The sequence below is a fragment of the Lontra canadensis genome, unplaced genomic scaffold, assembly GCF_010015895.1.
Source record: "Lontra canadensis isolate GAN:19392208 unplaced genomic scaffold, GSC_riverotter_1.0 scaffold32, whole genome shotgun sequence".
Lineage (NCBI taxonomy): Eukaryota > Metazoa > Chordata > Mammalia > Carnivora > Mustelidae > Lontra > Lontra canadensis.
In genome coordinates, this window is record NW_022631026.1 from 15659116 (window position 1) to 15685278 (window position 26163).

At 35.2% G+C, this 26163-nt stretch overlaps 1 protein-coding gene across 1 annotated transcript in view; it reads left to right on the plus strand.

Annotated features, from left to right (window-relative positions):
• Nucleotides 1-26163, plus strand: part of TDRD15 (tudor domain containing 15) — a 38246-nt gene that overhangs the window by 8224 nt on the left and 3859 nt on the right. Inside the window, exons 2-3 of the mRNA XM_032866921.1 lie at nt 2595-8814; nt 12635-12747. Coding sequence (XP_032722812.1) covers nt 2598-8814; nt 12635-12693 — 6276 coding nt within the window. The 5' untranslated portion in view covers nt 2595-2597 and the 3' untranslated portion in view covers nt 12694-12747. The remainder of the gene's footprint in view (nt 1-2594; nt 8815-12634; nt 12748-26163) is intronic.

Consider the following 26163-nt stretch of genomic DNA (forward strand, 5'->3'; position numbering starts at 1 on the left):
TTGTATTGTGTGAGGGGGGGTTAGCAGTGTGGAGGAATAGGCTCCTGGTAGTTGGAACATGCCATTCAGTTTCTTTGTGTTTTCATAGGGCTAATATTATATATACCCCTTTATTTAATGAAGAAGTCCTTCTGGCTACATTTGCTTTTTATACCTAGAGTGGTGTGGTTCCGGAAAGGTTTAGGTATTTTTCTTTTTGCGTTTTACTCAAGGGAATTGTGACATGACCCTTTGGGTGAATGCAAGGAGGAATGTTTTTGTGTTCTTTATAGCACAGGATCCTTTCTTTACTATTTTTTTTTAAGATTTTATTTTTATTTATTTATTTGAGAGAATGAGAGAAAGAGCACCAGAGGGGAAAGGTCAGAGGGAGAAGCAGACTGCCTGCTGAGCAGGACTGTCCCTGGGCCCCAGGATCATGACCTGAGCTGAAGGTTGTTGTTTAACCACCTGAGCCACTGAAGCGCCCCAGAGGATCCTTTCTCGAGTACCTGGTCTTCCCTTTGTAAGGAATAATAGGTCTATACACTGACTGAAGTCTGGGAATTGGAAAAGGACTGTCACTTTAACAGGGCTTAAGGTCTTTCCTATCCTAAAAGTGTTTTGGTTTATTCAATGACAGTCTTTAGTGTATAGTCTGATGATGATGAAGATGATGATTTTTTTTTTTTTTAGACTCCAGAATCAAATAAGCATAGGCTATAATCTGTAGATCAGACCATGATGATTATCATCAAATTAATTATCTAGGAAGAAATAAAAACCATAGTTAGTACTCAGATGTCCCTAAATCTTAACTCTTTCTCTAGCTTTCCTGTGGCTAGTTTCAGCTTTCAGGCTCGAGTTTAAGTCTTAGAAAGGGCTTCTGTTCTGTTTATCTCTGAGAGAACATTTATAATTTCATAAGATTTTATAATCTCATCCTCCATGTTTCTTTCATCTTTTTTTATCTTTTTATCTTCTGAGTTTTGGGGTATTCTCTCAATTTCCTTCTCTTTCATTTATCTTTGTGTTTTTTTTTTCCCCATTGCAGTTTTATATTTCTTATGTGTATTTTTTCCTAATCTCCGTTGCTGCATCTTAATGGCCACATAGTCCTATAAAAATGTGGTGTTCTTTTTTGACCTTTAGAAAACACAAGTCAGACTTGTGAGGAACAATTATTTGCTGTTTCATTCAATGTATTTATTCCTTAGGGGAGCATTTCCTTCGTTTTTTACATGGTTTTCTCTCTTGCTCTTTTTTTTTTTTTTTTAAGGTCCAGTATTTTTCTCATCATAGAACAAAATTTATAGTTGTGAAGTGTTAATTCCAGGTCAAGTAGGAGTTGAGCTGTGTCCTATCACAACAAATGTTGGTTCGTGCCTGAATTTGGGGAATATTTTATATTTGAATATTGGTTTTACTACTTTTAGAATTCCAACAATCTAGAGAAAATTAGCTGGAGCCATTGTTCGAGTAGAAAGCTTTGCATAGATGCTAAAGATCTCTTCTCCCTCTATACTTTATGTGGCCAGCCATGCCAGTCACAAAGCCTGGATGTACCTAACATACCTTAGGGTCTTTCCATGCCTGGCTTTTCTTAATGGTGTCCAGGATTTAGCCTCTTGCCCTCAAAGAAGAATCTAGAGTTGTGTAATGATGCTGATAGAGTCCAAATGTTATTGACAAAGTGGGGAGTGCAAAAATTATGTCTCCTATGGGTTCACCATCGGCCCTTGCTCCTAGCATTCACCGCTTTGAGTTCTGGGTTGTTAGAAGTCTGCATGAAGTAAAGCAGTTCCTCCCAAAGCAGTAGGAGGAGGTTTCGAGTAGACTTTATTTGGTCTCCTTCTATTATACCACATATGCCCAATATCCAGTAGAAACTTGGAAATTTCTAAGGAATAAAGATTGCTCTCTACTCTTTTCCAGTGATTATATATACTATTTTCCCTGTTCTCTTGGTTATCTCAGCTGAATTTTTTTGAAAGCAGAAGGTAGTGAAGTTGCATATATACATTTTTGTCTAGTTCAGTGCAATTTATTTAACCCAGTGTGTTCAATTTTAGAAAAACAGGCATGTAACTTTTTAATTTTTTATTTAACTTTTTAAGAACAAGAGAGGGAGAGAACATGCATGCACAAGAGGTGGGGGCAGAGAGAATCTTAAGCAGGTTCCACTCCTAGCCTGGAGCCTAACACAGGGCTCTGTCTCATGACCCTTAGATCATGATCTGAGCCAAAATCAAGTCTTTTTTTTTTTTTTTTAAAGAATTTATTTATTTGACAGAGATCACAAGTAGGCAGAGAGGCAGGGATAGAGAGGCAGAAGCAGGTTTCTTGCTGAGCAGAGTCTGATGTGGGGCTCGATCCCAGGACCCTGAGATCATGACCTGAGCTGAAGGCAGAGGCTCAACACACTGAGCCACCCGGGCACCTCCAAAATCAAGTCTTACACTTAACCAGCTGAGCCACCCAGGTGCCCCCAGGCATATAAGGATTTTAAGGATTATGTTTAAATACCAAATAAGACTTATTTCAAATTTATAGAAGGCTTATTTAATTTTGACATTGGTCTGTCTAGAAGCTAATTCATACTTATTTGCTTTTAGAAAATGGATTCTACATCTCTGTTACCGACGTCTTTAAACATGAATCTGACAATATCACATGTAGAATGTCTTCCCAAGGACATTCTGGTGAAATTTCAAGGCAGAAATCATATCGAATGTGAGTTTGACTACCACATATTACAGAGAGAAATGCAGCATATTCCAAAAGTAAAAAATAATGTGGACATTGATGAATTTTGTTTGGTTGAAGAAAGAGTATCTGGAGAATGGCAGAGAGGAAGAGTCATGGAAAAGAAAGATGAACTCTATACAGTATTCCTCATAGATCATGGAGAAGAACTAAGAGTTGATGGTACACAGGTTGCTTCAGCCTGTGGCAACTTATTTGAGCTACCACCAAGGGTAATAGTTGGTATTTTTGCCAACATACTACCAACTGGGGAAAGATGGCCTCCTAAGGCTTTGAATTATTTCAAGTCATTAGTAGGACTACAAGTGAAAGGTTGTGTGCAAGCTGTTTTGCCTCTTCAAACGATTCTTCTTGAAGTGCCAAAAATTATATCCGAGGTTCTTGAATTACAATTAGGCAGACTTATTGATGGGGATTCATTTCGCCTTATTGTGGAAATGTTAAAAGAATTCCCACAGGAAATGCCAGATTTACTGAAACATAAAAGACCTGACTTATCATTAAGTAATAATGATACTTCACTTGATATTCAACACATTCTGGCTAATTTGCAGCCATCTTTGTCAGTGGGCAGGGTTGAAAGTATAAAGGTATCCTCTGCATTGAGCCCAAGTAAATTTTATTGTCAACTAATTAAATGGATTCCAGAGTTAGAAAACTTAACAGTGTGTATGACTTTGCATTATGATACTGTCAGTCAAGAAAGTAGTCCCGCATGTGATAACTTTGGACTACTTTGTGTTGCCAAAAGGAGAAATGGACAGTGGCATAGAGGAATTCTTCAGCAGCTCTTGCCCAATAATCAAGTGAAAATTTGGTTCATGGATTATGGCAGTAGTGAGGCTATACCCTCAATCCATGTGAAGAAACTTAAACAGGATTTTATTTTAGTACCGTTGTTTTCGTTTCCATGTTCTCTGACCTATTTACACAGTCCAGATGGAGATGCCAGAAAATCTCAACTGCGTGTTCTTAAACAAGCTTTGTTAGGACAAACAGTATATGCACACATTGATTGTTTCAATAAGGATGAACATTTGTATTATGTAACGCTACAAACTCAGGAGTCTACAATTAATTCTAAGTGTCTGCTGAAGACTGTAGGCACACAAGTACTCTGTCCAGTGTCTGAATCAAAGATCTCTAATATGTTTAAGGAGACTAGTGCTTCTGATGTAAACAGTGTGGTTGACTCTTTTACTGGAAATACAGAACCATCAATAAGCTCTTCAAATAAAAACACTTTGAAAATAGGTTTTCCTATTAAAACTGTAAACATGGAGATAGAAGCTGCCTATGTAGCTTTTGTGGCCTATGTATTAAACCCATCAAATTTCTGGGTACGCACTAATGAACATCAGAATGAACTTCAAGATCTAATGAAAAATATAAACAAATCTTATGATTCGTGTGAAAATGACGAACTGATTCTAAGAAATCCAGAACCTGGATTATTTTGTTGTGCGAGATATAGCAGAGACCGACATTTTTATAGAGCTGTCATCACTGAAATTAATGGTTACAAGATTAATGTTTATTTTTTAGATTATGGAAATACTGATTCCATACCATTTTTTGATGTAAAAATTTTGCTTCCAGAGTTTTGTGAGTTGCCTGCCTTAGCTATGTGCTGTTCACTTGCACATATATTTCCTGTTGAAGACTTATGGGTGAAGGCAGCAACTGACTATTTTAAAAAAATAGTCTTGAACAAAGCAATTTTGCTTCAAGTTACAGCAAAAAAAGATGACAAGTACATTGTAAATATTCAGAGTATTGAAGCCTCAGAAAATACTGATGTTGTCTCTCTTATGTTACAAGCTGGATATGCAGAATATTGGGAAGTAGAACCACAATATTGTCCCAAATCTGTAAGTGAATATTCAGTGTTAAATTTAAAACCTAAAAACAAAGTTAATATTAAAGTCCTATCTGCCCTTCTTGAAGGAGCCAAACCTAAAAAATACCATTCAAATAAGCTAAAAGAAAGGACCTTGTCTTTTTTAAAATCCCCCGCTGTTAATTTCTCAGATTTAAAAAATCCTTTCACCTTGTCTGTGGGACCGGAGTTGCTACAACCTTATAAAGAATACATGTTTAAACCAGGAACAGTGCTTGAAGTCAAGTGTTCTTCTTATTATGGCCCAGGTGACTTTTCATGCCAGCTTCAATGTAAGTTAGAGGACTTAAAATTGCTAATGGAACAAATTCAGGATTACTATAGCGTTCATTCTGATCCTTATCAAATTGGGCAGATTGCTTGTGTTGCTAAGTATTCCAAAGATGGGAAGTGGTATAGAGCTGCTATTTTGACTCAAGTATCAAGAAAAGAATTTGACGTGGTATTTGTTGATTATGGTTACCAAGAAAGGGTTTTAGTTAAAGATATTTGTGCCATTAACCCACGTTTCCTTTTTTTAGAAGGCCAAGCCTTCAGATGTAGTCTTAACCATTTAGTTGAACCCATCAGTTGTAAATTCAGTTGGACAAGAGAAGCATGCAGAGACTTTGGGAATTTTATTTCTTCATCTAGAGGATTATTGACTTGTGTCATTTATGCCCTAGTTCTTATATATCCAAACTGTTTATGTAACTTAGTGGATTTACAATCTCCACTTACTAGTACAAAAGAATTTATTAATCATGGCTCAGCACAGTATAATACATTATCAAGGCCGTTTCCATCTTCAGTTAGTCTTTACAGTTACTATTATTCTTCCTTTAACATAAAAATTGGAAGTGAGGAAGAAATATACATTTCTCACATCTATAGTCCTAAAAAGTTTTATTGCCAACTCAGTAGAAATAATAAAGACCTAGAGATGATAGAAACAAAAATCACAGAGATTAGTAACCTCAAAAATTATCCAAAATATGATCCTAGTAAAATGAGACTGTGCTTATCTAAGTATGTAGAAGATGGTCTCTCTTACCGAGCTTTAGCAACGCCAACAGCCTCATTAACTGACTTTCTGGTCTATTTTGTAGACTTCGGAAATAAGCAGTTAGTAGAAGAAAGTACATTGAGGGCTATCTCAGATCAGTTTCCAGAGTTGCTGTTTACACCTATGCAAGCTATTAAGTGCTTTTTGTCAGATTTTAGAGATGTAGATATTCCAGTAGAAATCTGTAGCTGGTTTGAAGATAATTTCTTGGGAAAACCATTAAGGGCAATAATATTGACCAGGGAGTCAGATGGCCAGCTTGGTGTAGAATTATATGATGGATGTCAACATATAAATCAGGAAATTAAAATGTTGCTTCATGCTTATGGAAAAAAACACTGTGACCAAGCACACTATGTGGAAAAGGGTCCTAAAGTGAGTGAGAATAAGCGACTTGCTGTTTCTTTGAAAGGCAAAATAGAAAAAAAACATCACCATAATGTGATAAATAAAACTAAGCTAGTAACATACTCTGAAAGTAAAATAGATCAGTTAACAAATCCGGGAAGTACATATGCCAAGCTTTTGAAACCATCAGTTTGTTATAAAATTGAGCCTGCCTCAAAAAACAGAGTGAAATCTTTGAATGATGGACTAAAAAATAAAGGTGTAAAAAGTGTCTCTGGATTTGATGAAAATGATGTGGGCTGCAAATCAACAAGGGTTATATCGCAGTCTTTTATCCAAGAACTAAACCAAGCAGCTTCTCAAAACCTATCTACTCTTACTAGACCACAGATCAAAGATCTTCCTCAACCCCAGATTTACTTGAATGCCAAAGTTAAAGGATATGTTTCTAATATCAGTAATCCAGCAAGCTTCCATATCCAGCTTGCGGAGAATGAAAATGCAATCCTCAGACTTGCAGATGCTCTAAATGAAAAAAGATTGAATATAGTGAAAGAGAGAAAGTCCACGAAGCCTATGGTCGGAGACCTAGTAGTTGCAGAATACTCTGGTGACCATGCCATTTACAGAGCCGTTATTAAGAAAATTTTGCCAGGAAATTCTTTTGAAGTGGAGTTTATTGACTATGGTAACACTGCGGTAATAAGCACCTCCAAAATTTATGAATTTCAGAGGGAATTCTTAACCATCCCTCAGCTAGGAATCCATTCTTTTCTCAGTGGGGTCAAGTGGCATGAGCCTGATGAAATATGGGACAGTAAAACTGTGGATTATTTTATGTCAAGAGTGAGTAACAAAACCGTTTCTTGTGAATTTCTGAAGCAGCATGAGCAGAAATGGGAGGTCAATATAATCTGTGATGGAACATGTATCATTAATGAACTAATGAAATGGACAGCCTGTTCAAAACTACAGAAGACTGTACTGCAGTTGCCTACAGCTGTCACTCAAAAGGTGAGCTCTCGGGAGGATAACAAAAGGAAAAAAGAGTCAAAGGAGTGCGAAGGTTCTGGGACCCTTCAACCATCTTGCCAACAGCTGGTTAAGATTCCTTTTGAAGAGTTAATACCTGGACAACTTGAAAAGTCTGAGATACTTTATGTCTCAAAAAGTGGGACATTTTATGTGAAGTTATCCAAAAATAAAAAAATCTTATCAGATTTAACAGTATTCATCAATAAAGAAGTAAAAAAACCCTCTTTATCGGTGGAAAATATTGAAAAAGGTTTAGAGTGCTTGGCAAAATCTAAAAAAACCTTGAAATGGTATAGATCAGAAGTAGCAAAGAAATGTGTTGATAAAGTGCTTGTTTTTTTAGTAGATCGTGGTAGGTATGAAATAGTACCTTTAGGGAATATCAGGCTTCTCAGTAAGGAGATTAGAAATATTCCAAGACAAGTTGTGCCTTGTAAGTGGATTTGGTTTGAAAATTTTAGAAACCGGTCATTTGAGTCCATTGTGTCTTTATTTGCTCACTTGGAAATAAGTATTCTTTTCTTGAAATACTTAAACTCTGTGTGGAAAGTCGACATTTTGGTAGATGGCCTGCTACTTTTAGAATACTTAAACTTAAATACAGTTCATGCTGAAAACAAACTTAAATCTTCAGAAGCTATTTTTAATTTGACTCCTGTGTTGTCCTGTACAATGAGATCATATACTTGGGCCCAACTCCAAAACGGAAAGCGGTATTCAGGTATTGCCACTGCGGTTTGTGATCCATCAGATTTCTGTGTTCAGTTAGAAGATTTCTTTGACACAATGAAATCGCTCTTTGTGTTGCTTTCTGATCTACCAGAAAACTTGCAAACAGTGCCTCTAGAGTGCATAACTCCTGGTGCTAGTTGTTTGTTCAAATACAATTTGGAAGATCAGTGGAATAGAGTAGAAATCTCTGAAGTCTCTAGTCAGTCCCTATTACTTGTGTTGATCGACTATGGATTTTCTGTCTGCATACCTTATTCAGATATAAAAAATCTGAAAGTTGTTCCTGTTGAACTTTTGGATATACCAAGGTTAAGTTATCCTTGTATCTTATATGGTATCTTACCTGCTAAAGAGCAACACTGGGATGAAGAAGTGAAAAGTTTCTTTCAAAACTTCCTAAGTAAACCAGGCTTAGTTTTTCAGTTTAGGAAGCATAATTTTGAAACAAAACTGACAGTAGATGTCCTTCATAAGAAAAATAACTTGGCAGATTTGTTAGTTGCATCTGGTCTTGCAGTATATTCTAAAGATTCAGACCCTTTTAATGATGGAAGTACTACTACTGGACCTACTAAAGTCCAATATCCGTTACAGAGTAAGCCTGTTCTCCCACTGTTAGATGAAAATTGTTACCAAAGAGAAAATATAAGTCGTACATGCACTGAGAAACAAAAGCTGAAAGAGAAAACTGTAAAGAAGAAAGAGGTCTGTAAGAACCTCTTAAGGAAAAGCCGTATCAGTAAAAGATTACATTCCAAAAACGTAGCTCTGAGGAAGAAGGCTGACTTTGGAAAACATAATCCCCAAAGTACTGCTATGTTTGATACGTGTTCAGCAGCTTCATTTTGGGAACTACCTAATGGTTTAAAGACCAACACCAACTGCATTGAAAACATTTTTGAAAAAGTACCAACTGAAGAAATACAGGAAAAGAACACAATGGATTTGAGAATAACAGTAAAAGCATTGCATGCTAATGAAAAAATAGTATCAGAGGAATACTTAAATGGTAAGTAGCTATTTTAAAAAAGATACCCTTTTTTGTAGATTCCATTTTTGATTCTTTAAAAGCTTATTATATGTCAATTATCCAAATTGAAAATATCATATTGCAAGGAAACTTACTGAAAATCTGAATAAATGGATAAACTGGGACTGATCACTTAATTATAAAATGGTATGTGACTAGTTCTTTTTTGAATTTTGGTGACCTTTGAGATTGTAAAAAGTGGAGAGCATTTTTAACCATATATGCATGCACACATACATGACATTTTTGAAGTTTAAATTTAATTAGCCAACATATAATACATCATTAGTCTCCGATGTAGTGTTCAACAACTTATCAGTTGCATATAACATGACATTCTACAGATAATTTCAAGGGTTTCACAAAACTAAAGCCCAATAGAGCTCAAGTTAATAAATCTTGCTGTTAGTGAGCTCCTGGGCTCATTCTGAAGAACCAGGCCTCTTATCAGAAGAAATGTATCTTCAGGTTTTTCAAGTATGCCTTTGGCATATTGATAATGTAGTTAAACTTATGGAATAAACTGGAACTTATTTCATCTTAAAATTTTTAGATGTCAAACTGATTCTATAATAAAATTTTAGTATGTTATAGCTAGGGTATTGTCTGATTTTGCTTATGCACATCATATTTCATTTTCTGTGGGGATTAGTTACTGAGGATTTTGTAGGCTATAAATGTTCCCTGTTTAATGAATCTGTTATTCATGTTATAACTCTCTTATAGCACGTTACATTCTTTTAATCAGTGTGGAGAGATCTTGTTTTTATTGATATATTTTAGAAAGAATATTTGAATTCATATTTAGGTGTTCTATAGTGAGTTGATAAATGCTTTAAAGTTGGCTCTTATTTTTGAGTATTTTGTATTGGACTAGCAGTTATGGTAGAGCGCTTACTATGTTGTTATGTACTAAAATTTTTGTACATATTACCTCATTTAAAGCTTACCAAACTCTGGAGTCAGATAACTAGTACCCATTTCTTTGCCTGAATTCTAAACCACTTTAGAGAGGGACAAGGAGAGAAACAATTGGTGAGCAAAATATCACATTTATTGAAAAAAAAAACAATAATGATAAGTGTGGGTTTATATCAATGGTAAAATGGGCTTACCAACACTGAATCAATAATTTAGACTTATCTGCACAGGCACAGAGGAGAACTTCTCTATATGGAGGAGTCTACCCATGTAAAAACTGTGGCTTGAGGCATTTATCTCCAAAAAGGGAGGGAGGAGGAACAGGCTAAACTAATAGAGGAATTTGTCCTTCTAAGTGGACCAATCAGATTGGTCCTACTCCTGGTGTAAGTAAGGGAGGAAACAAACCAGAGCAGTGTTAGGCTAGGAGAGTGCCTCAGCTGTGAATACTTCTACATGGAAGGATACCTAAGGAATGGGAAGAATGACCCCCCCCCCAATTATCCGTATTTTATGGATGAGGCTCAGGAAAATTTTATTTTCCTTTGGATATAAAGACAGAATCTCAGCTCCTTATTTACTAGCAACTGTGTCTCCAACTCCAAAGTTTTTTGTTAATCATACTGCCTTTTGCAAAGCAGTGATATCATTTGAGGAAGAGTTTTCAATAAGCTTTTGGCCCTCTGCCCATGCATCTTAGTACTTACATAATTTCTTTTACTACTTCACATGTGTATGCTTCTACCTCCATGTTTTTCTTATCAAATTCTCTAAGACCCCACTGTGAACCCCTATTTCCATCCACCTCCTGCATGCCTAGCACACAGTGAATCAGTGAGTGAGTTAAGTGGAAGTAGCTATTACAAAAGTAGTCCAAACGTCAAATTACAGTTCTAAAAAATAGAACCTGAAGTTTCATTTAGGGGAAAATCATAACTTTGAGACAAATAGAAGAAACATGGTTATGTGGACTAAGAACTTACTAATGGACTTGCTATTCTCCGTTTTAAAACAAAATGAGAAAATGTCAGATGGTCTCATTGCCTTGAGTACTGTCAACGCTCCTAACATTTGTTACTACTCGTCCAAAGGCAGCACTGTGGGAGCCACTGCTGTTTACTCTCTGCTCTGAATCTGGGGCAAAATAGTCTTTTTTTTTTTCTTCTGGGTTAAAGTTACCAATATTTGATACTCCCTTGCCTGTTGAAGAATCTAGAAAAGTGGGTCTAATGGCTGTGCTTTTTCACTCAGGGTTTTGCACTGACATTAAGAAAGGAAGCTTAAAAAAAATTCTGATGCCTGGGCCTCACTTTTAGAGAGATTTTTTTTTTTTAATTGGTCATTCTGTGGTCTCCCTAGCAGGATTTTAAAACTCCCCAGGTGATTCTAATGTATAGCCAAGGTCGAGAACCCCTATTCCGAAGATGACTGTGGACAACTTCCTGAATTATTTTTGAGAGAAAACACTAATTCTGGACTCTGAAAACTCGTAGAATCTATCCTTCTGGTGTTTGGAGTCCAAACTATACACAATGAATCACAGTAATTCTGCGCTAAACTTAGAGTGTCATTGTGTTAGAAATGGCCTTGAAGTATAATCCATTTATTTTGTCCTGGTATTGTTTTAATTATAGAAGTTGCTGCCACTTACAGTTAGATAATGGGCTTAACTTTCCCGTAGTTTCAACCTACTGTAACATATCAATATTAAAATAGCTAATTGTTTTTATTTGCAGACTCTTTTCAAAATAAGTTATTAGTCCGTTTCTGGGATGTTCTTGCTGTCGTTGCTTGCTCACTTGCTTTTTCCCTGGACGTCCTTGAATAGATAATTATGGAAATCAGAGAATGTAATAACCCTTTTAAAAAATGCAAAAATGTCTAGTTACTCTCTGGTAATGAGGCAATGTTTGATGCTGATATGTGCTACTTTCCTACAGTTGTTTATTTAACTGGAGGACACCTTTGAAAGAAGTCTGGAATGGCAGCCCAGTTTTGAGGAGAGATTTGTCTGACCTTTTACATTTGAGATGATATAGCTAGATATCCAAAGGGGAATGGCTGACAGGCATATAAAACGTTAGACTGAATTCTGAAAATAGAAGATTTGTAAGTGATACATACTTAATAATCACTTACATTGGATCTAGCATGGTATTTAAAAGTATGGGCAGTGAGGCACCCTCCCTGAGTTTTCATTCTTGTTTCATTCCTTAACTGTGAAACTGGAGGTAGGCTTTTTAACATGTATCTTTCTTCAGTTAGTTTCTTCATCTGTAATACGAAGCTAATAATGAATGCCACTTGCTGCTTATGAGGGCAATGTAAGTTAAAACATGTAAAACCTGTTAGTATCTGGTATAAAATACATGCTCACTAATTTTAGAAATAGCCATCTTAATAAAGCTACAATTGTTTTTAAAATCTTTTGTGAAATAGTAACTTGAAAAACTGCTGATGCTTCTCTGCATGAAATTGCAATATTTAGGACAGCGTGTGTCTGTATATATGAACATGCATATTTGCAGTATAGTGGTTAGATTAATGGTTACATCTGTTTGGAAGATAGGATTTCTGATTGAGAGAATTATAGTTCTAAATAAAGATTAGAATAGGCTATATGTATTTTTTCCAAAATGGATATATATTAGTAATAAAATATTTTTATTTATATGTATAATTATGTATATATATGAGTATGTAATTTGTATGCCATATTTCATTTGTTCTTTACCTTTTTAAATTGTGACTTTAGAAATTAGTTAAAAATTCTGTTTATAGTAGGAATTTTCAAAATAGTCTTGACTATTAATGAAACCCATAATGCTTGGAAAAATCTTATATGAAATACTAATTATTCTTTTTTGCTTGTTTTCAGTGCAGGGAGATGAAAGCTCAGATCCTTTATGCATCAGTTTGGCAACAAATAATATATAGGATACCCAGTAATTACTGTTTTGTTTTAGATGCTCCAAATATATAATAAAAGTGGTAAGCATATAACAATTTCTAATATTTAAAGTATCTGAAAGCCATCTAGATTGTTCAGCTTATTTTCCCAGCAGACAGTGATTAGAATGTTACAGAAATCTTAAGTGACCAGGAATTAGGATGACTTGTTTTCAGAAAGGTTATTTAGGAAATGGGGTTCACTCCTAAAGCATTTTAAATATTTGATAAACCATTCTTTGCTTATATTTTCAGTCATTAGCTATTTCACCATTATTTACATCTTTCAGGTGTCTTTCCTGACTAAAGCCTTTGTTTCGGTCATTACTTTTAGAGTCTTCATTGCAGTCATGGATAATATATAGTCAATGCTACACAACCATATTCCCAGGAAAATATAGGTGCTTATAGGACTGACACTTCATAGTAGAATATGGAAGAGAAGTCCAACTTAATCCCATTCTTCCTCTTCTTTAGCTCATGCAATGAGATTTTTCTTCCACTTTATTTGGCAGTTGTATCTATTTTTAATTTGGCTTTATATTTTTGGTGGTTATAGATACTTGTGATCTTCAAGAACACTACTGTTTAGTTGGTGGGAGGGTGGGGGTAGGGAGATATCTTGCCAGTGCTGTTACATGTGAATTAGAATTTGTTACAAGTAAACATTTACTGTGCAAATTCAGAGTATTTTGTTGTAAAGATAGAACCATAAAATCATACAATTGCACTTAAAGTCAATGTATGCCAAATAATTTTGAAGAACTAGGGATTTGGTGATTTAGAGAATATTTGAGAAAACTTAGAAATATTTTAAGCTACTTGGGGACAAATTTATCATTGGTACATATATATTAGTGTATTGATATTGTAACTTTTTTTTTGAGGTTAGGAAGTAATTTCTAGAGTAGGAATAGGAGTTTAAATCTGATATCTTAAAGTTTATTCAAGGCAGGGAGACTTCATATTTTTACTTTAAAAATTAATCTGTGGTATGTGATTTTAGAGCAGATAATTTATAATCTTTATAATCTAATTTCTTTGAATCTTTTGGTGTTACCTTCCCCCAAACCTCACCAGATCTTAGAGATTATTGTGTACAATTTAGAAAAGGGCTTTGTTTTTTTTTTTTTAATTTTATTTTTTTATAAACATATATTTTTTTCCCCAGGGGTACAGGTCTGTGAATCGCCAGGTTTACACACTTCACCGCACTCACCATAGCACATACCCTCCCCAGTGTCCATAATAACCCCACCCCACTTCCCAACCCCCCTCCCCCCGGCAACCCTCAGTTTGTTTTGTGAGATTAAGAGTCACTTATGGTTTATCTCCCTCCCAATCCCATCTTGCTTCATTTACTCTTCTCCTACCCCCTTAACCCCCATGTTGCATCTCCTCTCCCTCATATCAGGGAGATCATATGATAGTTGTCTTTTTCCGATTGACTTATTTGGCTAAGCCTGATACCCTCTAGTTCCATCCACGTCGTCGCAAATGGCAAGATTTCATTTCTTTTGATGGCTGCATAGTATTCCATTGTGTATATGTACCACATCTTCTTTATCCATTCGTCTGTTGATGGACATCTAGGTTCTTTCCATAGTTTGGCTATTGTAGACATTGCTGCTATAAACATTCGGGTGCATGTGCCTCTTCGGATCACTACGTTTGTATCTTTAGGGTAAATACCCAGCAGTGCAATTGCTGGGTCATAGGGTAGTTCTATTTTCAACATTTTGAGGAACCTCCATGCTGTTTTCCAGAATGGTTGCACCAGCTTGCATTCCCACCAACAGTGTAGGAGGGTTCCCCTTTCTCCGCATCCTCGCCAGCATCTGTCATTTCCGGACTTGTTAATTTTAGCCATTCTGACTGGTGTGAGGTGGTATCTCATTGTGGTTTTGATTTGCATTTCCCTGATGCCGAGTGATATGGAGCACTTTTTCATGTGTCTGTTGGCCATCTGGATGTCTTCTTTGCAGAAATGTCTGTTCATGTCTTCTGCCCATTTCTTGATTGGATTATTTGTTCTTTGGGTGTTGAGTTTGCTAAGTTCTTTATAGATTCTGGACACTAGCCCTTTATCTGATATGTCGTTTGCAAATATCTTCTCCCATTCTGTCAGTTGCCTTTTGGTTTTGTTCACTGTTTCCTTTGCTGTGCAAAAGCTTTTGATCTTGATAAAATCCCAATAGTTCATTTTTGCCCTTGCTTCCCTTGCCTTTGGCGATGTTCCTAGGAAGATGTTGCTGCGGCTGAGGTCGAAGAGGTTGCTGCCTGTGTTCTCCTCAAGGATTTGGATGGATTCCTTTCTCACATTGAGGTCCTTCATCCATTTTGAGTCTATTTTTGTGTGTGGTGTAAGGAAATGATCCAATTTCATTTTTCTGCATGTGGCTGTCCAATTTTCCCAACACCATTTATTGAAGAGGCTGTCTTTTTGCCATTGGACATTCTTTCCTGCTTTGTCGAAGATGAGTTGACCATAGAGTTGAGGGTCTATTTCTGGGCTCTCTATTCTGTTCCATTGATCTATGTGTCTGTTTTTGTGCCAGTACCATGCTGTCTTGATGATGACAGCTTTGTAGTAGAGCTTGAAGTCTGGAATTGTGATGCCACCAACTTTGGCTTTCTTTTTCAATATTCCGTTGGCTATTCGCAGTCTTTTCTGGTTCCATATAAATTTTAGGATTATTTGTTCCATTTCCTTGAAAAAAATGGATGGTACTTTGATAGGAATTGCATTAAATGTGTAGATTGCTTTAGGTAGCATAGACATTTTCACAATATTTATTCTTCCAATCCAGGAGCATGGAACATTTTTCCATTTCTTTGTGTCTTCCTCAATTTCTTTCATGAGTACTTTATAGTTTTCTGTGTATAGATTCTTAGTCTCTTTGGTTAGGTTTATTCCTAGGTATCTTATAGTTTTGGGTGCAATTGTAAATGGGATGGACTCCTTAATTTCTCTTTCTTCTGTCTTGTTGTTGGTGTAGAGAAATGCAACTGATTTCTGTGCATTGATTTTATATCCTGACACTTTACTGAATTCCTGTACCAGTTCTAGCAGTTTTGGAGTGGAGTCTTTTGGGTTTTCCACATAGAGTATCATATCATCTGCGAAGAGTGACAGTTTGACTTCTTTTTTGCCGATTTGGATGCCTTTAATTTCTTTTTGTTGTCTGATTGCTGAGGCTAGAACTTCTAGTACTATGTTGAATAGCAGTGGTGATAACGGACATCCCTGCCGTGTTCCTGACCTTAGCGGAAAAGCTTTCCGTTTTTCTCCATTGAGAATGATATTTGCGATGGGTTTTTCATAGATGGCTTTGATAATATTGAGGTATGTGCCCTCTATCCCTACACTTTGAAGAGTTTTGATCAGGAAGGGATGCTGTACTTTGTCAAATGCTTTTTCAGCATCTATGGAGAGTATCATATGGTTCTTGTTCTTTCTTTTAGTAATGTGTTGTATCATATTGATTGATTTGCGGATGTTGAACCAACCTTGCAGCCCTGGAATAAATCCCACTTGGTCGTGGTGAATAATCCTTTTAATGTACTGTTGAATCCTATTGGCTAGTATTTTGGTGAGAATTTTTGCATCTGTGTTCATCAAGGATATTGGTCTGAAGTTCTCTTTTTTGATGGGATCCTTGTCTGGTTTTGGGATCAAGGTGATGCTGGCCTCATAAAATGAGTTTGGAAGTTTTCCTTCCATTTCTATTTTTTGGAACAGTTTCAGGAGAATAGGAATTAGTTCTTCCTTAAATGTTTGGTAGAATTCCCCCGGGAAGCCGTCTGGCCCTGGGCTTTTGTTTGTTTGGAGATTTTTGATGACTGTTTCAATCTCCTTACTGGTTATGGGTCTGTTCAGGCTTTCTCTTTCTTCCTGGTTCAGTTGTGGTAGTTTATATGTCTCTAGGAATGCATCCATTTCTTCCAGATTGTCAAATTTGTTGGCATAGAGTTGCTCATAATATGTTCTTATGATTGTCTGTATTTCTTTGGTGTTAGTTGTGATCTCTCCTCTTTCATTCATGATTTTATTTATTTGGGTCCTTTCTCTTAGAAAAGGGCTTCTATTGGAAAAATAATTTGCTTCAACTTCTGTAACTATTGTATCACTGGGCTGGTTTTATTGTTTGGTTTTGGTACCATAAAATATGGTAAAGATAGTGATTTGGTTAATTAGATGAATTTGAATGCCAAAATAAGATAAAGTAGTAATGGATGTTTTTGGTACCAGTTTTATCCAGAAGAGCCTCATATCCCTTCAGTTTTTCAGATTTAACTTCATGTATGTATCTTCAGGTATAGTATTTTACGTTTATTTCAAAAATTCACAAATTTATTGTAGCATTTAAAATTACATTTTTTATAATTGTATACTTCCTACTTGATTTTTTTTTTAACTTCAACAGAAGCCCAATATAGAAAGTAGTTGAAGGTAACATTAAAATTAAGTTTCCCTTTAAGATATAAATGATTAATTTAAAGTGATGGTTTTCTTTTTATACTTGAAGGCACGTCCCCTCCCCCCCGTTAGCTAGTTTAATATACTGTAAAATTACAACATGGAGGATGAGTTAGTAATTCAGAGTACTTTCAAATAAAAACAAAATAGCGTATTCATCTTAGGATTTATGTTTTCGTAAGATTAAGTTTTACTGTGTTTCAGATAAGTCAATATTAACGCATTTTTCCTAGTCTAAAACATTTGTATTAGTTTGTTAGTAGAATCTTGTTTTATGTTAGCAACAGACTGTTGGTTCAAAATTTGGGAAGCAATATCACATTTTAAGTTTTTAGCTGAAAATATTTCAAAGTTGATGATTGTTTAGCTTTACTTTTTAAAATAATTTCTAATTTTGCTTTATTCATATAAATTAAAAATATTTTGAACTCTCATAAAATGGTTTATGAGAATGGAAAAGTATTTTTTAGGAATGGATTTTTTAAAAAAATATTCACATATGCATTCAAAACTATATTGATATAGAATAAAAACATTCATAAAAAAAGACAAACTTACTCATTTGTCTTTTCCTGGCATGATCACTTTGATTCTAAATTCTTCTATATAAGATGCTGAGTTGGTTAAATTTATGTCTGATTTTTTAAAAATTTTAAGATCTGTATTAATATAACTCTCTGACTTGTTTTTGAGCATTTAACTCTACTATCACTTAAAGATTCTTACAGTTGTGTACACCCAAGGGAAATTATTTTTGTTTTGTAATGGAGTATTTTGTGTAAAAAATATTTCACAGTAAAATATTTAAAGTCTGAATGTGTCTGCATGAATGTGTTTTAAAAGGGTACTATAGCATTAACAGAATCATACCTTGTGCATATTGTGATGAAAAATTGAATTCACTTTAACATTTCCTGTGACCAAAGTTAGTCTTTACTCAAACACATTTTTTTCTCTTTAAAAGTACTTCTCAAAAGTTTTCATTTTTTTCATGTTTCACTTTTAAAGGAATGTTGGATATTTAAATTAGATCTTTTTATTTGGCCTATAACTTTTTGTGTTTTTTTTTTTTCAAATTTTTATTAAATTCCAGTTAGTTAACATATAGTGAAATATTGGTTTCAGGAGTAGACTTTAGTGACATCACTTATGTATAAACCCCAGTGCTCATCACAAGTGTCCGCCTTAATACTCCTCACTTATTTAACCCCCACCCTCTCCTCACTTCTTTTTTTTTCCTCCATTTCTCATTTTCATCTGTTTTGTTTTGTTCCACATATGAGTGAAATCATATGGTATTTGTCTTTCTCAGACTTAATTTGCTTAGCAATACATTCTAGCTCCATCCATGTTTTTGCAAATAACAAGATTTCATTCTTTTTGATGGCTGAGTAATAGTCCATTACACAGGGGCACCTGGGTGGCTCAGTGGGTTAAAATCTCTGCCTTCGGCTCAGGTCATGATCCCAGGGTCCTGGGATCGGGGCCCACATCAGACTCTCTGCTTAGCAGGGAGCCTGCTTCCTCCTTTCTCTCTCTGCCTGCCTCTCTGCCTACTTGTGATCTTTGTCTGTCAAATAAATAAATAAAATCTTAAAAAAAAATAGTCCATTACACACACACACACACACACACACACACACACACAATCACCTCTTTATCCATCTTTATCCATCAATTGATGGACATTTGGGCTCCTCTGTAGTTTGACTATTGTTAATAATGTTGCTATAAACACTGGGGGGCAGGTACCCCTTCAAATCTGTAATTTTGTATCCTTTGGGTAAATACCTAGTAGTGTAATTGGTGGGTTATAGGGTAGTTGAGGAACCTCCATACCGCTTTCCAGAGTGGCTGCAACAGTTTGCATTCCCACCAACTGGGTTAGAGGGTTTCTCTTTCTCTGCATCCTTGTCAACATCTGTCATTTCCTGTGTTAATTTAACTATCCTGACAGGTGTGAGGTGGTATATCCTTGTGGTTTTGATTTGTATTTCCCTAATGAATGATGATGAGCATTGTTTCATGTGTCTGTTAGCCATCTGGAAGTCTTATCAGATATGTCCCTTGCAAATATGTTCTCCCATTTTGTTGGTTGCCTTTTAGTTTTGTTGTTTCCTTCACTGTACAGAACTTTTTATCTTAAGTCCCAATAGTTCTTTTGTTTTTGTTTCCTTTGCTTCTGGCGACATGTTAGTAAGAAGTTGCTGTGGCCAATGTCAAAGATTACTGACTGTGTTCTCTTTTAGGATTTTGATGGTTTCCTCTTGCATTTAGGTCTTTCATCCATTTTTGAATTTGTTTTTGTGTATAGTGTAAGAAAGTGGTCCAGTTTCATTCTGTGTGCTGCTGTCCAGTTTTCCCAACACCATTTGAAGAGATTGTAACACCTCACAGCAATGGACAGATCATCTAAGCAGAAAATCCAATAAGGAAAGACTGGTTTTGAATGACACATTGAACTAAATGGACTTACCAGATATATTCAGAGCATTTCATCCTAAAGCACCAGGATACAGATTCTTTTTGTGTGCACACGGAACATTTTCCAGAATCGATCATATACTGAGTCACATATCAGATCTCAACAAACTACAAAAAGATGGAGATCATACCATGCATATTTTCAGACCACAAAGCTATGAAACTTGAAGTCAACCACAAGAAAAAATTTGAGAAGATCACAAATACATGGAGGTCAAAGAACATCCTACTAAAAAATGAATGGGTTAATTAGGAGATCAAAGAAATTAAAAAACATGGAACAAATGAAAAGGAAAACACAGCATTTCAGAACTTTGGGACTTGCAGCAAAGGCAGTAATAAGAGGAAAGTATATAGCAATATAGGCCTATCAGGAAGCAAGAAAGTCTCAAATATACAACCTAACCTTACATCTAAAGGAGCTAAGAAAGGAACAGTAAATTAAAGTCAGCAGAAGGGAAATAATAAAGGTTAAAACAGAAATAAATGGTATAGAAACACAAAAACAGTAAAATCAATGAAACTAGGAGCTGATTCTTTGAAAGAATAAAATTGATAAGCCCCTAGCCAGACTTATCAAAAAGAGAAAGGACCCAAATAAAATCATGAAAGAGGAGAGATCACAACCAACATCACAAATATAAACAATGAGAATATTATGAAAAATTATATGATAACAAGTTGAGCAATCTGGAAAAAAATGGATAAATTCCTAGAAACCGATAAACTACCAAAACTGAAAGAGAAAATCTGAAAAGACCCATAGCCAGCAAAGAAATTGAATGAGTAATCAAAAACCTTCCAACAAAAGTCCATGGCTGGGCGACTTTCCAGGGGAATTCTACCAAACATTTAAAGTAGAGTTAATGCCTACTCTTTCCAAACTGTTCCAAGAAATAGAAGTGGAATGAAAGCTTTCAAACCTCATTCTATGAGTTGAGCATTGCCTTGATTTTTTTTTTTTGATCATTACCTTGATTTTTTATTTGGCTGATAGTTTGGATGTAATTTTCAACATTTCAGAAGTCTCCAACAACATTTTTTTTCTACACTTGACTTCGATAATTTTTCTTAGGTTATATTAGGACAGCCATACTAAATTTATTTAAGATTCTAATAACTATTCCCCTTTGGCTAGGATACATTAAAATCTTTTTTTTAAAAATGTATTTATTTGACAGTGAGAAAGGGAACACAAGCAGGGAGAGTGGGAGAGGGAGAAGCAGTCTTCCTGCTGAGCAGGGACCCCAGTGTGGGGCTCGATCCCAAGACCCCTGGGATCATCACCTGAGCCGAGGCAGATGCTTAATGACTGAGCCACCCAGGTGTCCCAGGATACATTAAAATCTTAGCATGAACTCAATGTAATAGTTTTAATGTATTTTCTTAGTTTACTCATAATCTTTTATTATAAAGTGATCAGTTGACTAAAGTTATTTTATCATAATGCTTTTCCATAACATATTTCTGTCTTGATGTCCTCAAACATAGATATTTCTGAATGTCTTCTGAGTACTAAATCATCATCTTTATAATCCAGTCACAGTTTCTTATATGGTAGATTCATTCATTAAACATTTTGGAAATCTCTGTATTCAATATAGGAGATAGAAAAATGAGTCAAATTGTGGTTCTTAAGATATTCGCAGTGGTGGGAATAAGGTAATTATAAGTGGTACATGGCATATAATAAGGGTGTATGATAGGGGCTTTAGGACCGCAGAGGACAGTGAGCCTAACTTCCCTGGGATTGAGGAACCAGTTGAAAAAGACTTAAAAAATATGACTTCTGAGCCTGATTCTTGATAGATGTGTGGTATAATTTGTCAGGGAAGTTAGGCAAACCTACAAGGAAGGAAATTATAGACCACATAGTACAGCCAAGCAAAACTGACTCAGCACAAACCAGTTTTGATTGCCAAGGCCCTTGGGGAGTTGGGAATAGGAAGAGACTGCTTATGGCTATGGAATTTCTCTTTGGGGCTCTGAAAATGTTCTGAAACTAAATGGTGATAGTGGTTGTGCAACTGTGTTAATATACTAAAATCCATTGATCTGTACACTTGAAAAGTGAATTTTATGCCAAGCGAATATTTCAGTGAAGGTTCTTAAAAATTGCATGTATGAAGCTTATATATAGCTTATGAATTCAATAAGCTGTTCTTGAGACTATTTAGAGAAGAATGGAGAAGTGTAATGAAATTCTGATATCTAGTTTAAGGATCTCAAAATTAAAGGGAATAAAAATCTCAAACCTCAAGGTTCAAAGAATAGATGAAAAGGAGAACCCTAGGAAGGGGGAAAGTAACATCCTTAGCCAAGATCATTCTGTGCATGTCATTATTAGCTATTGGTGCATAATTCATTTTTAAACCTTTTTTTAAGTATAGACATAAAAGTATAAAAAAATATCTATAGCTAGAGGCTTTATTTCTGGTTGAACCGCCCATGTAACTGCTACTCAGTTCAAAAATGGAACATTACCAAAACTCCAGAAGCTCTTTTCCCATCCTCACAAATACTTCTGCCCTCCTCCAAAGGAACTACTATCTTGACTTTCGTGGTACTGTCTTCCTTTCTGGGTCTTTAAAAATAGTTTTACCACCTAATTTTGCCAACAACCAAGGAAAAATGTGTTTATTTTTTAATGGTTATATATGGAACTGATAGTAAGTTTTTTTTTAAATTTTATTTTTTATAAACATATAATATATTTTTATCCCCAGGGGTACAGGTCTGTGAATCGCCAGGTTTACACACTTCACAGCACTCACCATAGCACATACCCTCCCCAATGTCCATAACCCCACCCCCCTCCCCCCATCAACCCTCAGTTTGTTTTGTGAGATTAAGAGTCACTTATGGTTTGTCTTCCTCCCAATCCCATCTTGTTTCATTTATTCTTCTCCTACCCCCTTAACCCCCCATGTTGCATCTCCTCTCCCTCATATCAGGGAGATCATATGATAGTTGTCTTTCTCCGATTGACTTATCTCGCTAAGCATGATACCCTCTAGTTCCATCCACGTCGTCGCAAATGGCAAGATTTCATTTCTTTGGATGGCTGCATAGTATTCCATTGTGTATATATACCACATCTTCTTTATGCTGGTTTCTTTTTGCACAGTTTTAAAATACAGGATTTATCCATTTTTGTGTGTGTATGTAGTTGTGGTTCATTCATTTCTGAATACTTTATCAAACATCTGTTTATTCATTCCACCCTTGAAAACTGGAAAAATGTTATCAATTGTAAAAATAAACAAAAACAAAACTGATCTGAATACTGTGAATTTCATAAATATATATGTGCATTTCTGTTGGATATGTGCTGGGTTCCGTTGCTGGAATTGAGTCATTGGCTGTACACTAGTGTGGCAGAGAATAGAGGTGCTAGGATACCTACTGGGTGGATAAGTCCTTTTACCTGGTTGCTGAGTGTATTTTTGTGCATATGCGTTTTCCAAATGCATATGATAAGCATTGGCATGAATTACCAAGTTTGACACGCCAAGATTCACATGGCCATTACTACTGGCTCATCCAAATTCCTCTTCTACAGGTTTTCTTATCTTTGTTTTCCAGATTTGTACCTTTGAACCCCAACAAACCAACCAACTTATATATATGATTTTTGAGTGTTAAAATGCTGTTGCATTTCTGGGATGCCCCATTTAGGCATGTTATGTAATCTTTCTAATGTCTTGCTAGACTTGGTGCTAGCATTTTTTAAGGAATTTTGTTTGAGGGATACTGGTCTATGGTTTTGTTCTAGATGTCTTCTCTGGATTTGGTATTAGGGTAATAGAATGAGTTGGGAAATTTCTCCTCTGAGAAATCTTATGGAGGTTTGTATTTCTAACTCATCTTCAGAGAAATTTCAGTTTTTCCCATTTTTCCATTTTCCATTTCATTATTTCTGCTATGACTTTTATTTCCTTTTACTCTGTGCTTTATTTCCTTTTTCTAGCTTCTTGAGGTGAACTATTTTAGATCTTTCTTTTTTGCAATGGAAGTGCTTAATGTTATAAACTATTAAGCATTCTTCACTGGCATCCCATATATTTTGAAATGTTCTCATTTAGATTATTTTAATATCCCTTTATGTTAACTTGGATCTGATAACAATTTTCTCAGCTTTTGTTTTTCTGTGAATATCTTTTGTCATTACTTTAAAACTAACTTCAGACATATTTTTGTATCATATGATAAACTTTGAGTGTACAGCTCTGTGTTGGGCAGTTGTAACAAGTTGAGCGACTATCTCCATAAGTAATTTTTGCAATGTCTTACTATTCAGTATCATTCCTGCAATTCATTATGCATTCCTTCTGGGTACTTAATGCATTTTGAATTTACTTTTCTGCATGGTGTAAGAAAATGTTCCAGTTACATTCTTTTGCATGTAGCTCTTTAGTTTCCCAACACCATTTGTTGAAGAGACCATCTTTTTCCCACTGTATATTCTTGCTGCCTTTATTATAGATTAATTGGCTACATAAGCATAGGTTTATTTATGGGGTCTCCATTCTGTTTCATTGTTTTGTGTGTCTATTTTTGTGTCAGTGCTATATTGTTCTGATTACTATAGTTTCATAGTATATGTTGAAATCTGGGATTATGATATCTCCAGCTTTGTAATTTTTTCCAAAGCTTGCTTTGGTTATTTGGGTTCTTTTGTAGTCCCATACAAATTTTAGGATCATTTTTTCCAATTGATATTTTGATAGGGATTACTGTAAATCTGTAGATTGCTTTAGGTAGTATGGACATTTTAACTATTTTGGCTCTTCGAATCCATACCATGGAACATATGTCCATTTTTTGTGTCCTCAGTTTCTTTCATCAACATTTTATGGTTCTTATAGGTATTTCACCTCCTTGGTTTATTCCTAGGTATTATTTTTGGTGCAGTTATAAATGGGGTTATTTCCCCGTTCTACTTCATTATTAGTGTATAGAAATTCAATAGATTTAGGTATTAGTTTTGTATCCTGTGACTTGACTTAATTCACTTATTCTGGTCTTTCTTCTAGAGTCTTTAGGTTTTTAAAATACATATTATCATACCATCTGCAAATAGTAAAAGTTTTACTTCTTTGTTACCGGTTTGGATGCTTTCTATTTCTCTTGTCTGATTGCTGTAATGAGGACTTTTAGTACTGTGTTGAAATAAAAGTGGTGAGAGTGGACATCCTTGTCTTGTTCCTGATCTTAGAGGAAAAGTTTCCATGTTTTCACCATTGAATATGATGCTAGCTGTGCATTTTTCACATGAGGCCTTTATTATGTTGAGGCTAATTTTTCTTAAATTAGCCAACATATAGTACATCATTAGTTCCAGATGTACTGTTCGATACTTTATCAGTTGCATATAACACCCAGCGCTTATCACATCACCCAATTATCCCATCCCCCCACCTGTCTTCTCTCCAGCAACCGTTTCCTTCTACTTTGTTGAGGATTTTTATCATGAGGGGATGTTGTACATTATCAAATGCTTTTTTTTGAATCTTTTGAAATGTTTCTTTTCTTGTTAACATGTTGTATCATGTTGATTGGTTTATATATATTGAACTGCCCTTGCACCCCTGGAATAAATACCACTTGATTGTGGTAATTTTTTTAAATGTATTTTTGGATTTGGTTTGTTAATATTTTGTTGAGGATTTTTGTATCTGTTTATCAGAGATGCTGGCCTGTAGTTGTTGTGTTGTGTGTGTGTGTTTGGTTTTTTTTTTTTTTTTTTTGTAGTGTCTTTGTCTGGTTTTGGTATCAGGGTAATGCTGCCCTAATAGAAAAGAATGGGTACTATTCTTTTAATCATTTGAATGTTTGATAGAATTTACTTGTGAAGCCATCTGGTCCTGGATTTTGTTGGGAGATTTTTTTGACTATTGATTCTATTTCATTTCTAGTAACTGGTTTGTTCAAATTTACTATTTATTACTAATTCAGTTTGGGAAGATTATGCTTCTAAGAATCCATTTCTTCTAGGTTGGTATAATATTATTTTGTATTTCTTTGGTGTAGATAGTTATTTCTCCATTTCTGATTTTGAGTCCTTTGTTTTCCCTTCAGTCTGGCTAAAGAATTATCAATTTTGTTTATATTCTCAAAGGACCAGTTCTTGGTTCTTTATCCATTTTTATTCTTGCCATCCTAGTGGATGTGAAAAGCTGTCTTTTGGTTTTAATTTGCATTTAATTAATGCTATTGAACATGTCTTCATGTGCTTATTAGCCATTTGTATATCTTTGAATAAGTTTTCAAAAATTTTCACCATTAAAATTTTTTTTTCTCTTTATTGTGGAGTAGTAATGTGTATTCTGGATACAAGGCCTTATCCCGTATAGGTTTACAAGTATATTATGCCATTTTTGAGGGTTGTCGGTTTGGCTTTGATGTCCATTTGAAGGACAGATGTTTTTAATATTGATGGAGTCCATTGATATCCATATTTTTGTTGCTTTTACATTTGCTTTTGGTGTCCT